Source organism: Syngnathus acus, chromosome 8, assembly GCF_901709675.1.
Source record: "Syngnathus acus chromosome 8, fSynAcu1.2, whole genome shotgun sequence".
NCBI classification, from domain to species: Eukaryota; Metazoa; Chordata; class Actinopteri; order Syngnathiformes; family Syngnathidae; genus Syngnathus; species Syngnathus acus.
In genome coordinates this window covers 8,326,566-8,344,141 of record NC_051093.1, presented here as the reverse complement: position 1 = coordinate 8,344,141, position 17,576 = coordinate 8,326,566, and the positions used below count along the sequence as shown (strand labels likewise).

General features: G+C 41.3%; 1 protein-coding gene across 7 annotated transcripts in view; it reads right to left on the bottom strand.

The window, feature by feature from the left end:
• Positions 1 to 16,932, bottom strand: part of nfixb (nuclear factor I/Xb) — a 93,972-nt gene extending 77,040 nt beyond the window's left edge. The window contains exons 1-3 of one of the 7 annotated variants that reach the window (XM_037256347.1): positions 16,212 to 16,932; positions 9,172 to 9,255; positions 2,932 to 2,967 (exon numbers count right to left, since the gene is read on the bottom strand). In XM_037256347.1, the coding sequence (XP_037112242.1) occupies positions 2,932 to 2,967; positions 9,172 to 9,255; positions 16,212 to 16,214 (123 nt within the window). In that variant the 5' untranslated portion in view covers positions 16,215 to 16,932. Of the gene's footprint in view, positions 1 to 2,931; positions 2,968 to 5,448; positions 5,797 to 7,261; positions 7,425 to 9,171; positions 9,256 to 16,211 lie in introns of those variants that run through there. The other 6 variants (XM_037256350.1, XM_037256353.1, XM_037256365.1 and 3 more) reach the window with 6 other exon arrangements.
• Positions 16,933 to 17,576: the final 644 nt, after the last annotated feature.

Sequence of the window (17,576 nt, the reverse complement as noted above, 5' to 3'; positions counted from 1 at the left end):
ATGCAATGACGATTTTTTTTCCTAGAAGGAGACCGTTTTGAAGAAATTCCATTAAGTATCTAAATCAAATTTGTTTTGGTCATTTTTTTCCCAAAGCAGATTATTTTCATACGTCTTTGAATTAGAGCAAAGGGACGCCCCGATCTCATGACTTTATTTGAATTACACTCAAACTTTTTAAAATGTTCTCATTGAAATATTTTTCTTTTGATTATTTTTTTAAATGCCACTGACTTAGTGATAGTCTTTTTTTTTATTATGATTTTAATGAGCATTAGCAAAACGACTGGTGAAGATGATGACATGTTCTCCAGTTCTGATAAAACCGCTGCAGCTTCCACACTAATCTCCCGGAGGTGTCTTTGTCTCTTTCAAAGCTTTTCCAAAAGACGTGCTCACAACCTAACAGTCACTTTTGCTTTGCACAAAATGACACATTTATTCCACTCCAGTCTCGCAGATACAATAACTAAAAAAAAAAAAAAAACAGGAAAAAGTGAAGCTTTAGACGACAAGGGGGGGGCGGTTGTAGGTTCCCCGCTGAAATCCGAGCCTATGCCTCGTGGTGAACTGTATTTGTCACAAATCCAAGCTGCCCCTCCTTCTTTCACATAACCACGGATGATTCCATCTTTTATAAACAGCACGTGTGCTTCGCCACCAGCACCTTGTCCTCAGCCGCCCCTTCGGATTGAACGTCTCAGCGCTCCAAATACGCACATAATGGCTGCACTGTTATTTAGATTTATGATTCAAAATCTGAGGAAAGAACATCCTGTACTGGCGGCTGCAGCTCAGTTATGACGAAGCGCTCAAAAATTCACCACTGAATTTCTATTTTCTGGTACTCGGCCGCTTTGCGGAGATGGCTGCTGAGCTTTTTTCACTCTTCCCATATTGTGTACACTCATTATTTTGTCTTGCCCTGTATATGGTAGCTCAATTATGTAATTTAGCACTAGTCTGTGTATGTGTGTTTGGTTTCCATAGCAACAACATAACATATCGCCAACCACAGAACCTCACTGGGCCTGTGGGCAGCGCCGGGGTTGTGCCAAAGACTAATCCAAGCCAGAGGTGACAGGGAGTGAAGGGAAAGGGACACAAACGCAAAATCTCACGCACACAAACACACTCGTGTGAGACTACCTCGGCTCAGTCACAATCACACAACTCTGGATATCCTCCCATTCATTTTGGCTGGAGCCTCCCGTGGCAATAGCGGTAGGAATCCATTCTCCACGGATGCTGGGACAGCTGTGCTGATATTGAATTAGACGCAGTTAGTTCTGTGTGCAGCTAAAGATAAAAACTACATGCTACTTAATTTAAATCTATATTTGGCGCCGCTTGCCAAAAGCACCCCGGTTCACCTTTGATTGGATGGGATTCTTTGCAAACAATTGCGGTAAATTCTGTCCAATCAGGCTTCCCTCACTCGCAGAAAATTGCTATTACAAATGTGACATTTATCAGAGAAACATGAATATGCAGATGTCATTGTGTGTTTATTGATCTATTTTTGCTCATAATTATTTATCATATTTTGCTATAAATGTAGGTCGCCAGTAAAATGTATACATTAACATCAAGAAGACATCCATTTTTTTTTTTTTCCGTACTGACTTGAGATGATAGAAATGAGTTCATTGATCTGTCTTGAGTCCAAAAATTAAGTAAGTGGGCCAGTTGTGTGCACAAATATAGAATTTGGGTGTGTACATGGACTCCAATGAATCTTAGGCATTACTCAAGCAAGCAGCTAATGATGCATTTAAAAATGAATCTCATGATATTTTCCAGTGAAGACTATTTTTGAAGCAAGGTTGGAAACTGGCACCCAAAAGTGTTAAGAGTGTGCTTAATAAAACGTTTTGTGTACGTCTGTGTGGGCGTTTTATTCGGAACCATAAAACCTTACACAAAAACTAGCAAGTGCAATGCAAAATGGGGCTGATCCGCTGACATCTGAGAAAATAAAATACTTCATTATCCCCCCCAAAAAAAGATTTATTTTTGTATAATGGCTCCATTCCATCAATTTGAATGGGCTAACTTCTTTTCCAGGTCTGAATAGCAACCGGGTGAGTATTTGCCGCCACCACCGCAACACATACAGTATGAAAACATCTTTTGTAAAGTCACCATGGTGATTCTATTCCTTTAAATCATAGTAAAACTATGTTTTCTCACGCTTTCTCAGGCTTGCCACTCTGAATAATGTTTGGCTGTTTTCTTTCACAACACGGCTCTCTAAAAAAGGGTGATAACATCTGCTGGGGATGGAACAAAAATACAATAGATCCTCTTGGAGCAACATTCAAGTGTTTGCACTACTAGACTGGTACCACAAAAGCAACCAGCCATCATCTATATATATACTGTATATATTTAAAGTGCATGATAACAGTATATCATGAGAAGTATAAAGTTGCAGGTGATCTTCGCTACTGCGCGCATGAATGAAATTCCAAAATGTGAACTTTTTTTTCCAAAACAAATAACAAAGCCTACATGGAAATTTAAGCCAAATATTCAATACGGTCCAATGCGATAAAATAGCCAAAACTTTGCTTTTATAAAAAAAAAAAAAAAAAGAATGATAATAATATGATGCAATACTACTGCAAACAAATAATCCTGATTAGCAGTTTTTATGATCGCTCCAAAATTGGCCGATAGTTTATGCTTTTATTTTCAATGGGTTTTATTATCATCCCATTATTTTCGCATGGTTCCGAACCATTACCTGGCTCCCTATGGAAAAACCTATGTGACAAGGGAAAGAAAATATAGACAAAACGTCCTGCTGCGGGTCAGCATGTCCCAAGAGATTACCACACACAAAAAAAACATTTTTGTCAAGATAGAATATTTAAAAAAAAAAAAAAAAAAAAAGACTAATGCTGAATAAAATGGGACAAGACTTACCACTAGGGCATTGTTTAGAAGGTGAGTAGGATAATACTTTAGTGTTGAGAGGGTGTTAAGAGGCGAGGAGAGCAGGGGGTCAGCGTCCAGGCGGGCAGAGGGGGGCAGAGGGAAGCAATAAGTTAAAAATGTCGCACCAGTGACACAGTGTGACATGACAACATCACAAGCTTTACAAATTGTGCACAGTGTGGCAGAATTCTGGCCTACAGGTGACACATTCTGGAAAATGGCACACAAATTCAACAAATATGGCAAAATGAAGAGTAGTGTCAATTTAAAAGTGGAGTAGGAGATTTGGAATAGGGATTATACACACACACACACACACACACACACACACACACACACACACACACACACACACACACACACACACACACACACACACACACACACACACACACACACACACACACACACACACACACACACACACTTACTTCCACATACCAGGGCACGTGCCCCACCGTCCAGCAATCATTTATTGCTGTTAATCATTCATCTGTTGAAGACTGATGCAATATTTGGTGTCTGAGGTTGGATTTTATTTAATAATTAACAACAATTAAATAGACAAAATGGGTTGTACTGTAAGAAAATTCTCAATGTGTGTGTGCGTGTGTGCAGCAATTGAAATTTATTGTTGGAAAGAATATCATATGGCGTTTGTTTTCAATCCAGCAAAGGCAAATGTAGGTATGAAGCTCTTTTTGGAAAAAAAAACAATGTGCCTCTGAATATTAGTATTTGCATTCAAATATGAATACCGAAGTTCATCAAAATCATAGCAACATGTATTTTACAGGCAATATGCATCATTCAGTGTCTGTTTTCCATCTCATCATAAGGTGTGACTCTCCCCTCGATGACTCAGTCAACACACTTAGCAGCCTGTTCTATCTGCTTGAATAAGAAAAAAAAATTTAAAGGATAAAAAAAAAAGAAAAAAACTCCCATTTCTCTTTTCTGGCATCCCCACAAGGACAAATTTCCAAGTTAATATTCTGAAGTGGAAACCAGACGTAATACACCGCAGTGAGCATCCTGCCACCTCAAGTAGTAATTAATAGTAACTTGTTCAATAAAACCACTGTAAAATCAAGACTAAATTGCACATCACTGGCAAAGCTGATAAGGGAGAAACAAGTCTACTTCATCAAATTATGCCTGAGAACAGAAGAATGGACACATTTGCACCATTACTATGAATCATATCGGACCTGAAACTCTAGGTTTATCTCTCAACACGAAGGAATTACATGAAAATGCACAAAAACATTTTTTTTACTTTACAAAACATGATAAGGACCAGTATTTTACAGCAGAAAATAGTATATTAGCATTATAGTAACATTTTGTGGATGAAGAGAGCGAGATTTGCAAGGAATGTTTGATGGGTCTGTCTGTCTTCAATTCGTGCAATAATAAAATTATTAATAATAAGAAGAATAAAAAGTTAAACTACAGTTCGTTGGAGGTAAACTGTCTGTCTCTCTCACACACACACACACACACACACACACACACACACACACACACACACACACACACACACACGCGCACACACACACCAACACACACGCGCACGCACGCACGCACGCACGTATTGCAGCTGTATAAATATATATGTATATCAATCTATATAGACATATTTATATTTGTTTCCTTTTTCACAGCATGTCATTATGTTATTTGAAGTAAAAGATGCCAAGGATGTGAAAAGCAAGCAAGTAACATTTCTTTGGGCGGTTCACACTTCTTCAAGGTTCATAAAACTCGGGCTTGGTGGTTTCTGTGTAATCTTGGAGGTTGACAAGCAAACCAGTGAGGGAAAACTTCCTCACAGATGTTAACAAAATGACAGTTATAATGAAGTCTTTCACTAACAACCCCCTTTCCCTTTCCCGCGTGAGATATCGAGCCGCACACGTGAGCGCACGCGCACGCGCGCGCACCTTCACTATCCGAGATAGTGAACTTGACCCATTGCGCGTCAGATCACGTGTTGCATTCAATTGCAAAACATGCAAATTGGCAAAAGCAATGTGCCATCGCATGGAAAAAAATCAACATACAATGTAAGGGGATGCAGACCGAGTGTAAAACTATTTAGGATACACACACGCACGCAGGCACGCACATGTCCGCACACTTTCTCCCGCTCAACAGTCCCCACACGCTTCCACCGCTAATATTAAACTTCCAAATTCAGTCTGCGTATCCAAACGCTCTGACGCTCTTCTCCTCCTCCTCCTTCTTTTTGTATGAAATTCATTTAGGGGGGGGGGGGGGGGGGTAAGCGCCCCCCTCCCAAAATAAAAAAAGAGGACGTGACCCGCGGCAAAAGTGAAAATATTGCTGCGCAAGATCATGAGAGTTCGACTCAAGCAAAAGGAAACATCTCTTTTTTTTACAAATAGAATCTATAAACCAAGCGCAAGCAAAACCGGCGTCCCCCCCCCTCCCCCTCCGCAAAATCGACGCAAAACAACGGAACAAGAAAAGGTAGTTTACCTGTGTCAAGCAGTACGGGGAGTACATGGTGATTTTTCACGCAGAAGAAGCGGAGAGCTTATTTAAATCGGATGGAAGCTCGCCGTGGTGCTGCATTGCAATCGCTCGCCGTCCTGTTACTCTCACTCCATGCTGCAAGCTTACAGTAACCCCGCCTTAGAACGCTTACACAAACTTTCAGGCAAAAAAGTTCGCCTCCCACCTCTCTTCTCGTCTTTGCAGGACTTGCAACGCCGCGCTTCACATTGAGGATTAGATCGCGGATTCAGCCCGAAATATAGCAAATTATACAAATGTTATTTGGTGCGTTTGACGTCTACGTCATCGCTTCCTTACGTGGTAGTGAGGAATGACATTCACTGTCGTTGCGTTCAATGACCCTTCGAATTATCAATGTGATAACAGCAATTGGCTTTTATGGATCTCTAAACATATTTTAGACGCTGATTTCAAAAATATATTGACTGTTTTTTCTAGCACGTGAGGTTTTTGAGGTGTTTACATTTATTTGACCTATAAAAGCAATACGGATTTCACCCTGCGATGTATAATTTAGAGCGTTTTTTTTTTTTAAAGCCATCTGTTAAAGAATGTAATTCAGATTACCATATTGCATATTATATTGTTGCTATTATAAAATTGTGATAACCTGATTTGCTACAGGGAAAAAAAAAACGAGGGCAGATTTGGAATCAGTGCAAAAAAAATAATCTAAAGTTTACATTGCTGATTTGTAAATATTTGTTGACTATTTTATATTTGAAACTCATGGTACACAAACACTTCAGGAGAATAGAGATGCACCAGCCGCAAGGCAAATGGGGCTGCTGTGTGTATCTTGAGTGCAAAACTTCACACTTTTATGTTGTGAGAACATGCACTGGCGACGCATTTTTCTACAATCCGGCTTTACACAAATATGTCAAATGTTTTGAAAGTGTTCCGTTGCAGCTGCTGATGCAATAATTTCACCCGAGCTCCATTCCGCTCTGGATTTAACACCTTCATTCATTGGAGGGCGTGTGAATAGATGCATTATTTCATGAAGTGAAGACTATTTATCCACTGAACCATTTTTCACCCCGTCCAGAGGCCACATCTGTACTTTTCATGTGAGGCCAAGCCAAACAGCCAGCATTCACTGGAGTTGAAAGGAGAAATAATGCCAAATGCCGAGGACGGACGTATAATCAAGCAGTATCAAAATACCAGCGAGTAAAAATGTATCGTTTTGTCATGCACACACAGTAGTGACTGATTCATCCCATAAAAAAGAAGAAGAGAAAAAAACAGAGTGAAGTTTCTTGGATGAGATCCCAAATGTATGGTGGAAATTCTGGGTGGGAGTGAAGTCATTGTAAAAGAAGAGAAGCTAATTTGGGGCCTGACACTGGAGTCCCGCAGATTTATGAGGCCTACCGCTTGTGCGTTTAAAACCGCAAGCCTGCGCAGGTCGAACAAAGAAATGTGGCCAATTACTGCTCAAAACAGCCCGAAAACAAATCTGTGGTCATGGGATGCAAAAAAAAAAAAGAGGTCACCCCCCCCCTTCCCTTTGCCACCAAAACAACAGGACACCCTCATTTGTACCTGAAACACTTTGTTGGAATTCAGACTTTCATGCAAGTTATTAAAAGCAGCACGGGTGCAAAAGGTTATGAGAGTGGCTGAGCGCAGATCGTAATCCTTCAAATGAGTCCACTTGCACGAAACACATGCGAGCGAGCGAGCGCTCCTCAAATGAGCCACGCATTTAGCGGTCGACGTGAGTAAATCTCTCATTAAGGAGCACATGCTAGAGCCATATGCTTACGCTCGCTTGGTCTGCCGCCGCTCGGCCTTTTCACAAAACACGCATATTTACGCCCGCTCCAGAACAGGACCATTGTGCAATTTTTTGCGAGCGGAACCGAAGCTTTCCGTTGCTCAATATAAATAAAATACAGAGGCTGAAAAGAAGGACGGGTCGGTCAGGGAATCAGAAGTTTGCCCAACGCACCGTCTGATATCGCGAGCCGTAATAACACCACACCCAGCTGTCGCTGTGGTGCACAGGGGAGAAAGCGATGTGTGGTTGTGGCGGCTGGCTCGAGGTCTATCTGGCATTGCTTTAAGTGGCTCCAGATATAGAAGTCATGACCTGCCAAAGACTCTTGCTCAGAGGATCCGTCCAAAAAATGGACTTCTAAAGTCAATTGTGTCTGTAACTTGAGTACTTGAAATATTCCCATTAAATACACGAGGTGTGTCAGAAAGGTTCCAGGACGGGCGTCATAAAATTGGTTTCAAACCCAAACGATACAAACTATGAGTTTGGCGCTTTAATGAGGGCCAGACGATAAAACAGGATCCTGCTATGTTCAGTGCGCGAGAAGAGGTGAGAGTTGAGGCCAGGACTCATGGCTGCTTCACCATGACAACACGAGTGCTTAAGCATCTGACAGTTTCTGGCATGACTCCATAGAACCCCCCCTGCCTTTTTTTTTTTCCTCAATAGGGTCATCAAGGATACCCCTTTGGAAGATGCAGAGGACATCAAGATCGCCGTGACGACAGAGTTGTGGAGGATCCCGGAAGAATCCTTCCAACATGGACGACGTGTGAATGCTATGAAATTGGAGCATGGTGACGAGCATTCAGTTATGCAGGGCCATTGCCAAAAATAATTTTTACTGCAGTCTGGTCAAAGGGCAGCTAATACACATAGAAGCAATGATGTCATAGCATTACTTTAAAAGCTGTTTTTGACGTGAAGGAAAATCCCGCTGAGAGCCACTAGGGGGCGTAACAGCATAATAGCCAACAATTGCTATGATGTGCAGTGATGAATGAATATTTGATTTGGCGGTAGGATTTTTCACAGTTGGCTAGTCCTATAGATTCCAATGATCCTTGTGTTTGCCATTGGTTAATTCATTCATTTATATCCTTTGATAGCGTTGCCGCTGCAAAAGTATTTGTGAGCATGTACATGCAAGTTCTGAGGGAATTGCAATTTCTAACTCGAGTTGATCTTGATTTATTGCTTCTAAAGCAAGTACATGTTGTTCCTCAGGAAGTTAAAGAAGGTAGCTCAGTGCAGACATGGAGAAGGTAGAAACCCTCCTGTGGATGTACTTGAACTCATCGGCCCTAGAATTGACACCCCCCGCTACCCTTAAAAAAAAAAACCTCCTACCAGCCGTGCACCTCAATTACAGCCACCATGCTTCATCTCGCTACGCCGAGATACATGATACTCTGTATAAACCAGATTCTCTGTGAGACTTGGCGTGAGTCTGAGCTCAGTGAAAACAAAAGGCTGCGTCCTAAAAAAACTGCGGCTCCCATCTCATTAGCAATCGTAATCCCAGTCGTCTTTCTCCTCTCAACCCATCGTTTCTCCATTTCTACCATTTTAATCTGGAAATCAACTTCCTTAAAGTCTTTGCTGTTCTTTTCATATAAGATCATTTTCAATCCTGGGGGGGTTGGCCATGAGGGGGGATTTTGCGCAAGTTGCAAGGGCCCCCTTTTCGTCGAATGTGCGTGTGGAAATAATGATTGTAATGGCTTGCAGCTGACTTATAGTACTGTGAATGACGTTATAATTGTGGCAATTATCAAGAGCTTGAACGCCAACTGTCCGTCATAACAATAATAAGCAATGACTCATAATAATAATCAATAATCATCATCATCATTCATACCAATAATAATAATAATAATAATAATAATCCATACCCTGTATGAATCTGACACAACAAAGCATTCAGGCATCCCAGGACCTCTGGAGGGTTCTTCATTCAACAGAAAGTTTTCGGTTGCCTGAAATAATAACACAACAGTTATTTCTTCATATACTTACAAGTATCCAAAGTGTACAAAAGTATTAGGCCACCCCTAGTGTTGTGTATTTATGACTTTTTAAACAGTAGCAGGGATGTAACGATTCATCGAAAATCGATTCAGAATCGATTTAAACTGATTGAGGTAAAAAACATAAAGGAATCGAGTCGCAACGTCACGTTTACCATCGCTGCTCTCTCATGTCTCCACTGTAAACAAACTGCATAAACACATTGCGTAAATAACCAAACACCAATAAAACCTAACATTAATTTCAATTCCTTTTGAGCGTTAGTGGATGTGATGAATAATTATAGGTTCATCATAGCATTGCTAAAACAACAGCTGTAAAGATGGCCAAATATTTTTGCACACTGTTCAACAGCAGTTTCAATGGCAAACGCTTACGAAAGATCAAAAAGTGAAACAGTCCCACCACATCTGATCACATATCATTCAAATAATCATATTAAAATTTCTCTTGCTCTGCTCTCTGTTTCTCTCTGCAGAAATGTGTGTGAGCGTGTTGCCATGAGCTGTGCAGGGCCGAAGCCAATCTCTCATTGCAACTTGAATGGAGAGCAAAGTGTTTAGCTGTGGTGGCAACACACAATACTCCAGCACAATGGCATTTCCTGCCGCTGCCATTTCACCTGCATTGCTCACTGATTCAGCAAAAATCATTCCCGCACACACACACACACATACTCACACACAGAGAAAGTCATGCACACATGTACACATACACTCGCCATACGTCCGACTGATATATATATTATCGCCACCTACAGGACACAGATTTGCAGCCTTGGTGGAGGTCTTTCCTTTTTTCAAAAATACTTTGTAGTGTTTCTTTTGTTGTAGTTAAAATGACTTGTCTTTGTGTAAATACAACATCCAAAGTACTTTGTCTGCCGTGGGACGTGTCAGACTGAATTAAATTTGAGTGTTTTGTTTTTAATCAGCTGAACCTGTTAGGTCACAGGTGTCAAACTCAAGGCCCGGGGGCCAGATACAGCCCGCCACATCATTTTATGTGGCCCGCGAAGACAAATTGTGCATCAAATTCGTGTCATTACTAGAATTGCAAATTGTCTTCACTTTCAATAATCTCTTTTTTTTATATATATTTGACCAGTTTTTACTCGTCTGATTTGAAAACGAGTTATTTGTCAGTTTGTTTTATCGCTTTTACTGTATATAATATGAGGTGCTCCTACATTTATTTGGGTTGACAGTCATAATGGCCCTCCGAAAGAAGCTATGACTACAATGCGGCCCGCGAAAAAAATGAGTTTGACACCCCTGTGTTAGGTGAATGTGGAAGTTGCCAAGTAAAAAAAAAAAAAAAAAAAAGAAGAAGAAACCTCAAGAGTTAAGACAAGGAAATCTAAAATGAATTGTTGGGTAGAGCACATGAGGACAGCCAATCTTATTTCCCTGACTTGTTACGTCGTCATCAGAAACAAACATGTACCCGAAATTGGAACAGTATCTCATAACAACCAAGTTATGCTATTTTAACTGGCATGTCAGCATTTGTTTTATTTTATATATATAATCAAAGAAAACGTTAGGTCACTTAAGCCGTTACATATGCAGAAACACGCACATGTGCAAACTATGACACGGGATTGCACTTGAACAAATACATGAACAGACACATACATAAACACACAACTATAATAAGTTTCAGATTCTGGCCAAGCGCGCTGTGGTTTGAGTGCGAAAGACACAAGCTATTCATATCCGGCTGAATGAGAGGTTACGGCTCGAGCCTTTTCCCTTTGACTCAAACACAGGAAGGGCATCTTCTTGTGTGAATCGACTCAGTTTGTTTTGGTACGAGGTCGGAATGATTAGGGCAAGATCAACATTGGTTTTGTTCAGCGCAGTCGGCATCGCTCGTAGCCGGTCGAGCACGAGCCACATGAAGCTTTTGCGTAAATGTGAAAGCGGAATAATGGAAGCGAAAACATGGCGCATGGCGTTGGGCCTCAGCATCCATCCTCTCTTGTCATCGTCAATTGGTGGGATAACACTGGAGGGAAACCATTTGTCCCACTAAATGTTGCCCTTGTCAACTTCTCTGGGCTTTCTTTTAAGCTCTTAAACTGGCCGGAGCAGCTGAGGGATATATTTTACTCTGTTTATAATCACAGAGTAGCTGAAAAGAAGGCAGACTAGCAATTCCAAGTGCCTGTTTTTGTTAAGCGTTTGAACAGTGAGAAATGATTCGCACACAACAAATCAGGTTCGAGTAGGCTGAAGACATAAGTAAACATGAAAGGTGAAAAGGGATATTAAAGACGATTATCTTTTTATCACCGTCAACACTCATGAAGGGTGATTGCTTTTGTTTGACGGAGCTCCCTACAGCAATGGCCGCCTTAGCACGCTATGTGTCAGTGTTATTGTTGACGGTCTGTTTTAATTTTAGTCTATGATTCAAGTCATGTGCATGCTATTTTTAGGCTAGTTTTAAGTTTTATGACATTTTAGTCTAGTTTGAGTCAAAGATAACATTATAGCAGAGGTGGCAAATTCAAAGCACCTGGCTAAATTGTGGCTAAGGACAAATTTCTACTTTCGGAATCTGGATTTGCTACTTCAGCATTTTTGCCCAGTATTTGTTTCAAGTCTTGCGCATGCTATTTTTAGGCTAGTCAAGTTTTATGACTACACTTGTGACATTTTAGTCTAGTTTGAGTTAAAGATAACCGATGACATTATAGCAGAGGCGGCAAAATTCAAAGCACCGGCTAAAATGTAGCTACACAATGTGCCTAAGGACAAATTGAGTTTTGCGTTCTCAATCTGGATTTGCTACTTCAGGATTTTAGTCCAGTGTATTCCAGATTTAACTGTCATGATGGGTTCAGCGACTACTTTTGATGAATCTCCGACTGTCAGCGTTTGGTTTTGCTGTGATTGGAATTTTGAAAAGCATGTTTTTGTCGCAGATTTAACGACTATGCACATTTCCTGGTTTTAAGCGAGACCCAGCGACTGGCGTCTGCCAACCCGATACCAATACTGATTGTTGAAAATATCTAACTTGACCGCATTAAAGTAAGTACAGTAGTTTGCAGTCTTAATCTGGTAGTCTCATCTGCTTGCCTGTTATCTCCACCTCTCATAAAGCATGACAGCTCTTAATAGGGATGCTGAAGTTGGCCAGGTTTCATGGCGCTGGATTAATCAGAGCACATATACATACGGCCCACCCTTCGCCATCGCTCAGACTTCACACAGCAGCTCATAAACCACCTGGGTCTCAACAGTCTCCAAACGATCACGAGAGGCAGGTACCCTCACAATTAGCGAACAGCCCTCCGATTGCCACGAGCTGGGCGCTTTCCGGAGCATCAGAGAACTCGCCTTCCGCGAGGACATAACATGCACCTTGCCTCGTCCCACTTCATTCCAACTTAATTGCGTCCTCATTCTTCACCTGCTAACAAGCTAACAAACCTGCGCAGATGTGGCAGGAACATCAAAGTACGGGAAGGATGGGGAGGAGGACGTTGTTTGTCGAGAAAAAGAAAAAAAAAAATGAAAGGGGAAATTGGTGTTGTGTGAGCCCAAGCCAGCGCCACCCCAGGGAGAATTGCTGAGAAAATGTGATATTTTACACCTGCATCTAAGGAGTGAGCAATACGAGGCAGGGCGCAGGGAGGGAGGCGGTAATTAGAGCAGAGTGTGTGTATGTGTTAAAAAAGATTTTTAGTATGTTTCTGGGGCTTGCCACTGGTCTTGCTTCAGCATTCGGTTTGGTGAGACACACTCGATGCCAGATTATTAAAAATGCTAAAACCTGGTTATGGGGGGGAAAAAAAGGTGCTGGAAATTCAAACAAATATGCTAATATTGTTGCAGTGATAAATAGTTGGCAAGCACTGTGTAATGAATAATGCTATTGGCTCTAATTCCTCATTAAAGCCCTAAAGAGGATGGAGAAGAGAGAAAATACATGTATTGTTGCTGTGATTTTATTTTCAAATTCAAATGACACAGCAGAAGACAGCTAGTCATTCCCAAATTAAATGGATTCAAATGACTCTGTTACACAGCTGGTGTGCCGCCTGGATGTCCTGTGAAACCAATTAATGTGAGAGTTAAGTCTTGACAAAGTAATTGAAGCAGGGGGGGTAGCTGTGAGAGAGTGTTAACGGTGTTATCAGCTGTGAGACCAAGTAAGACTGCTTAACATTGCGAAAACATGTGTCTTTATTTGTAATGGTGAAGTACTATAACATCTTGACTAAATGAATGTTTGTCACTGTGTATCAAATCATTGTTTCCCCATTGAAATGAATTAAAATTCCATTTTGGCTAATTTTAGCCTGACGAGAAATCGGGTGTGTGATGTGTGCTTTAATTCTAAACGCTTGAATGGTGGGGAAAGTATTTTTAATATATTTAATTATTTAAAGTGAAATGGGTGTTCTTCCTGTAACTTTTAATTTAAATGGGTATTTTACCGAGTTACAAGGGGGAATTCACATGCTCTACACCTAAATTGCTTTTACAGTGAAGCCACTCAATTTGGATTTTCCAACAGTCATACAATTCCGAATGAAACCACATACGCCGCACGCAACTTCAGAGAGAAACCCGCCATCACTCATAACTTTGCACAAGACCTCAGTCTATCCTGCAAAACTCCAGCAATGTAAAATGCATGAAGTCTTGTCGCTCTTCCTTACGTGTCATCAAAGGGTGTGTATGTGACAAAAATGAAGTCAGTTGATTCATAATGAGTCTGACTTGTTCAGCATTTTTTCACATGCCACTCAGCAATAGTGCAAATGCAAATACTGTACTGTATGTGCTCTGTGACTGAATAGGAAGGGGGGGGACAACTCCCCAGCAGTCTCCCCCTCTAGCTCCGCCCCTGTGTGTATAGAAACACAAATAAAGTGCAATGCAACTCATGACCCTGAACAGGTTAAGTATCATAGAACATTGCCTGACTCTTAAAAACTCTTTGTACAACGAATAAATAATAATGAGCAATATTGGTTTGGAAAGACGGTGTGGATTTAATCTCTTTTAAATCATGAGCTTTGCGTTCCAGCACTAATTTAGAGTGTTTTTCTTATCCTTCTAACTTCTGATGTGGTTTGTGCAATGTTATAAGAAAAATCAATGACGCCACCCAGTTCCCCCCCTTTAAATGACATCTTTTGCATAAAAAGTTTACTTTTCCAGGAAAACGTCAAGCTAACAGCGTAACGATTCGGTGTACATTCTGTGCGGGGATGACTGACGGCCAAGACAGCAATCACACTGTACAAACCGCTAATCATGGTGCAGGCCTCACACACACACACACACACACACACACACACACACACACACACGGAAATGCCCCTCAAGTCATACAATTTGAAATTACGGGGTAAGGAATGACTGCCTTCCTGAGAGACGTATGTCAAACCTCATACGACATCAACTTCTGATCTACTGACTTGCTTGACTTAATGAATTGACTCAATTATCATTGAAAAAAAAATCCCTGAAAAAAAAAAGGAAGATACAAAAGTCAATTAACTCAACTGATACCTGGGGAGGGAGGGGGCAAGCATATTTCAGGGGGGGGGGGGCAAGTTCCCCTACGGCCCCCCCTCTAGTTCCGCCACTGTGTGTATAGTAACACAAATAAGGCACTTACACTTGCCCAAGATATTAATGAAACAGTCAATCGTAAAATATTTCTTATTTGGCTTGTTTGGGTGTTATCTTCTAACTTTTTGAACCAGAATTTTTCAACATACCACTTTTTGAGGGCGACCGGGCAAGAGGTTAAACATCCCATTTGTTCTGCAGCATATTTGGACAAGTCACTATAGTGGCAGATATAAATCATCCAAGTGGTGTTTGTATGTCACTGTGAAGGATTCCGCCTCCAGAGAAACCTCACACTGTTCAACACATACTTCATCACACTGCAAAATTATTTGCTGCGACTTTTGCTGTTATTTTAAAAATAAGATGCGGATAGCAGGAGACTTACAAGGCAAGATAATCCCACACGAGACTTGTCCTGAATTCTGTATCCTTTTTACCAAGGAGCTTTTTTTTTTTGAACATCTGCCACATTAGCTCGGATTCTTGTAAACAAATAATTATTCATACTAATAATCTCCCATATTCATGTGCAAATAAGATGTCTTCCTGGAACTTGAGAAGGTTGTATGTGGGAGGTTCCCTGAACAACTGGCTCAAGTTCAACGCTGGAAAAAGTAGAAAATAGAACTCATCTAGGGGTCAATGATGTGCAAGTTATATATCACAGTTCATCTGTAAACTGCACACATTTTTTTGTGATAGGCTGACTTACTGTGAGTGAGGTTTTTCTGCCAATTTCAGCAAATAAGAGAAAAGGGCTTTTTATCTGGAATTGGTTAGAATGAGTAATATCACAAAAATTGCCTGGTCAATGAATTTCACAAGTAACCAACATGCAGAATGGACACATTTTGCATAATTACACCCCAAAAAAAACGGTGCATCGTTGAAAGCTCCACTTGCAGCCAAGTTTCCAAAGATAACTTTGACTTTGCAAGCACTTGACATGTCAACAACCTTTACTCAACTTGTAGGGCGCCTTTTGGTTGTCTGCTTACACCGTATGATATGATAGTGCATATCATATATGGAACTATTAATAGAAGGGTGGAGGCTTATTAAGACTTCAGTCATCAGGACAGCTCAGAGAGATTGAGAAAGCAGACAGGATATTTCTAAATAATACAACAAGGTCTGTTAGGTATATCTTTTTAAACGTGATGTGATGGGACCTCTGCACCATATAAGCATACAAAGTTATTAACAATAAACCCCAAGCATCATTAAATGCATGCGCTGCTACAATCACGTTTAAAGCTGACTGCACAAATGAGCAAATTATTGGTTTACACAGCACGTACCATTGTGGTGTAGGGAAAGATGCCAAAACCCTCTCAGAGACCCATTTTCCACTCTGAAAAAAAAGTTTGGCTTCCAAAAAAAAGAAAAAAAAGTTTGTGGGAGAAAAGAAAGCGTTCGGTTTCTCGTTCAGCTTGGCCTTAAAATACCGGAAGCAAACCCGGTTTGGTAAACATTGTTGTTTTTAATGTAAACTGCGGGCTGTAATCCAAGTCGTCTGCTTGCTGACTTCTTCATGCAAGGTGCGTCATATTTCCATCAAATTCGGCTGGCGGTCAAGAGAGAAAGATCTCTCTGGCTTGCAGCGTGAATCGTGGAGTCTCGTTAGCCGACCCGCTCACCGGTTCGAACCAGCTGCATGCTTCCCACTAACTGCGGTCCAACTCGCTCCACGTGCGGGGAAAAGTTCCGAAGAGCTTCGGGCTTGATCTCCGGAGCCTGGCGCGCGGTGGCCACGACAAGCGCGGTGTTCCTTCGTTGGCGATTTGCGATGGAAGTGAATTGAAGAATAAAGAAATCTAGACGCGATCGTGCAAAACCGAGTGACAGCACGCGACGCGCGCAAGCACCAGAAGCTGGACCAAGCAGGCGAGGGAGGACGCGCGGTCTCCTCCTGTGGCCGCGGAGCGAAGGGCGGCTGAATTATTAATAACCGCAGCGGTGCGCAGTCTGTCGTGCTCAGTGAGGAAGCAGGGCGGCAGCTGGGGGTTTAGAGGAATTAAATACCGGCTCAGAGGAAAGCATGGACGCAGGGGGATTAGCGAGCCCGCACCGGCGACAGCGCAGCTATAGGGGCAGCTCCAGGCCGACGCACTCTGTCGCGTGGACGGGAGGGAGCGAGCGAGCGAGCATCGGTTCGGGTGAAAACGCGTTATTTTGAGATGGAGGGCGAAATGCGATAGAAGGAAAAGGAGATGTTAAAAGTCATGTCGATGATTAAAATAACCAAATCGTAAGGAAGTGTCAGAGCATCCCATGTGATCCACAAGGATGCTAGAGGGAATATGTGATTGATTTTACATATAGCTTTTAAAATCTAAGACGCGAGCAAGATCTTGCACCTCGAGTCAATCTCGTTTTAAATGATACGTAATGCGTCTTGGACAAATTTCTTGAAATTAAACACGTATTGACATGATGGATTGTCTGTCACTATACGTTTTGAGGCCCTGTGGGTTTGGTCCCTCTGCCAAAAGCATCGAATGGATGTGCAAAGGTACGAGATGCAAAATAGTAAAAATAAATTAAAAAATAGTTTTTTGGGGTTTTTTTCATTTTCAAAATATAGGTGTGTATATACAATAAGCATTTAAATATTTTGTAATATAATTTATGTACAAATACAGAACTATATCCATGTCCATGAG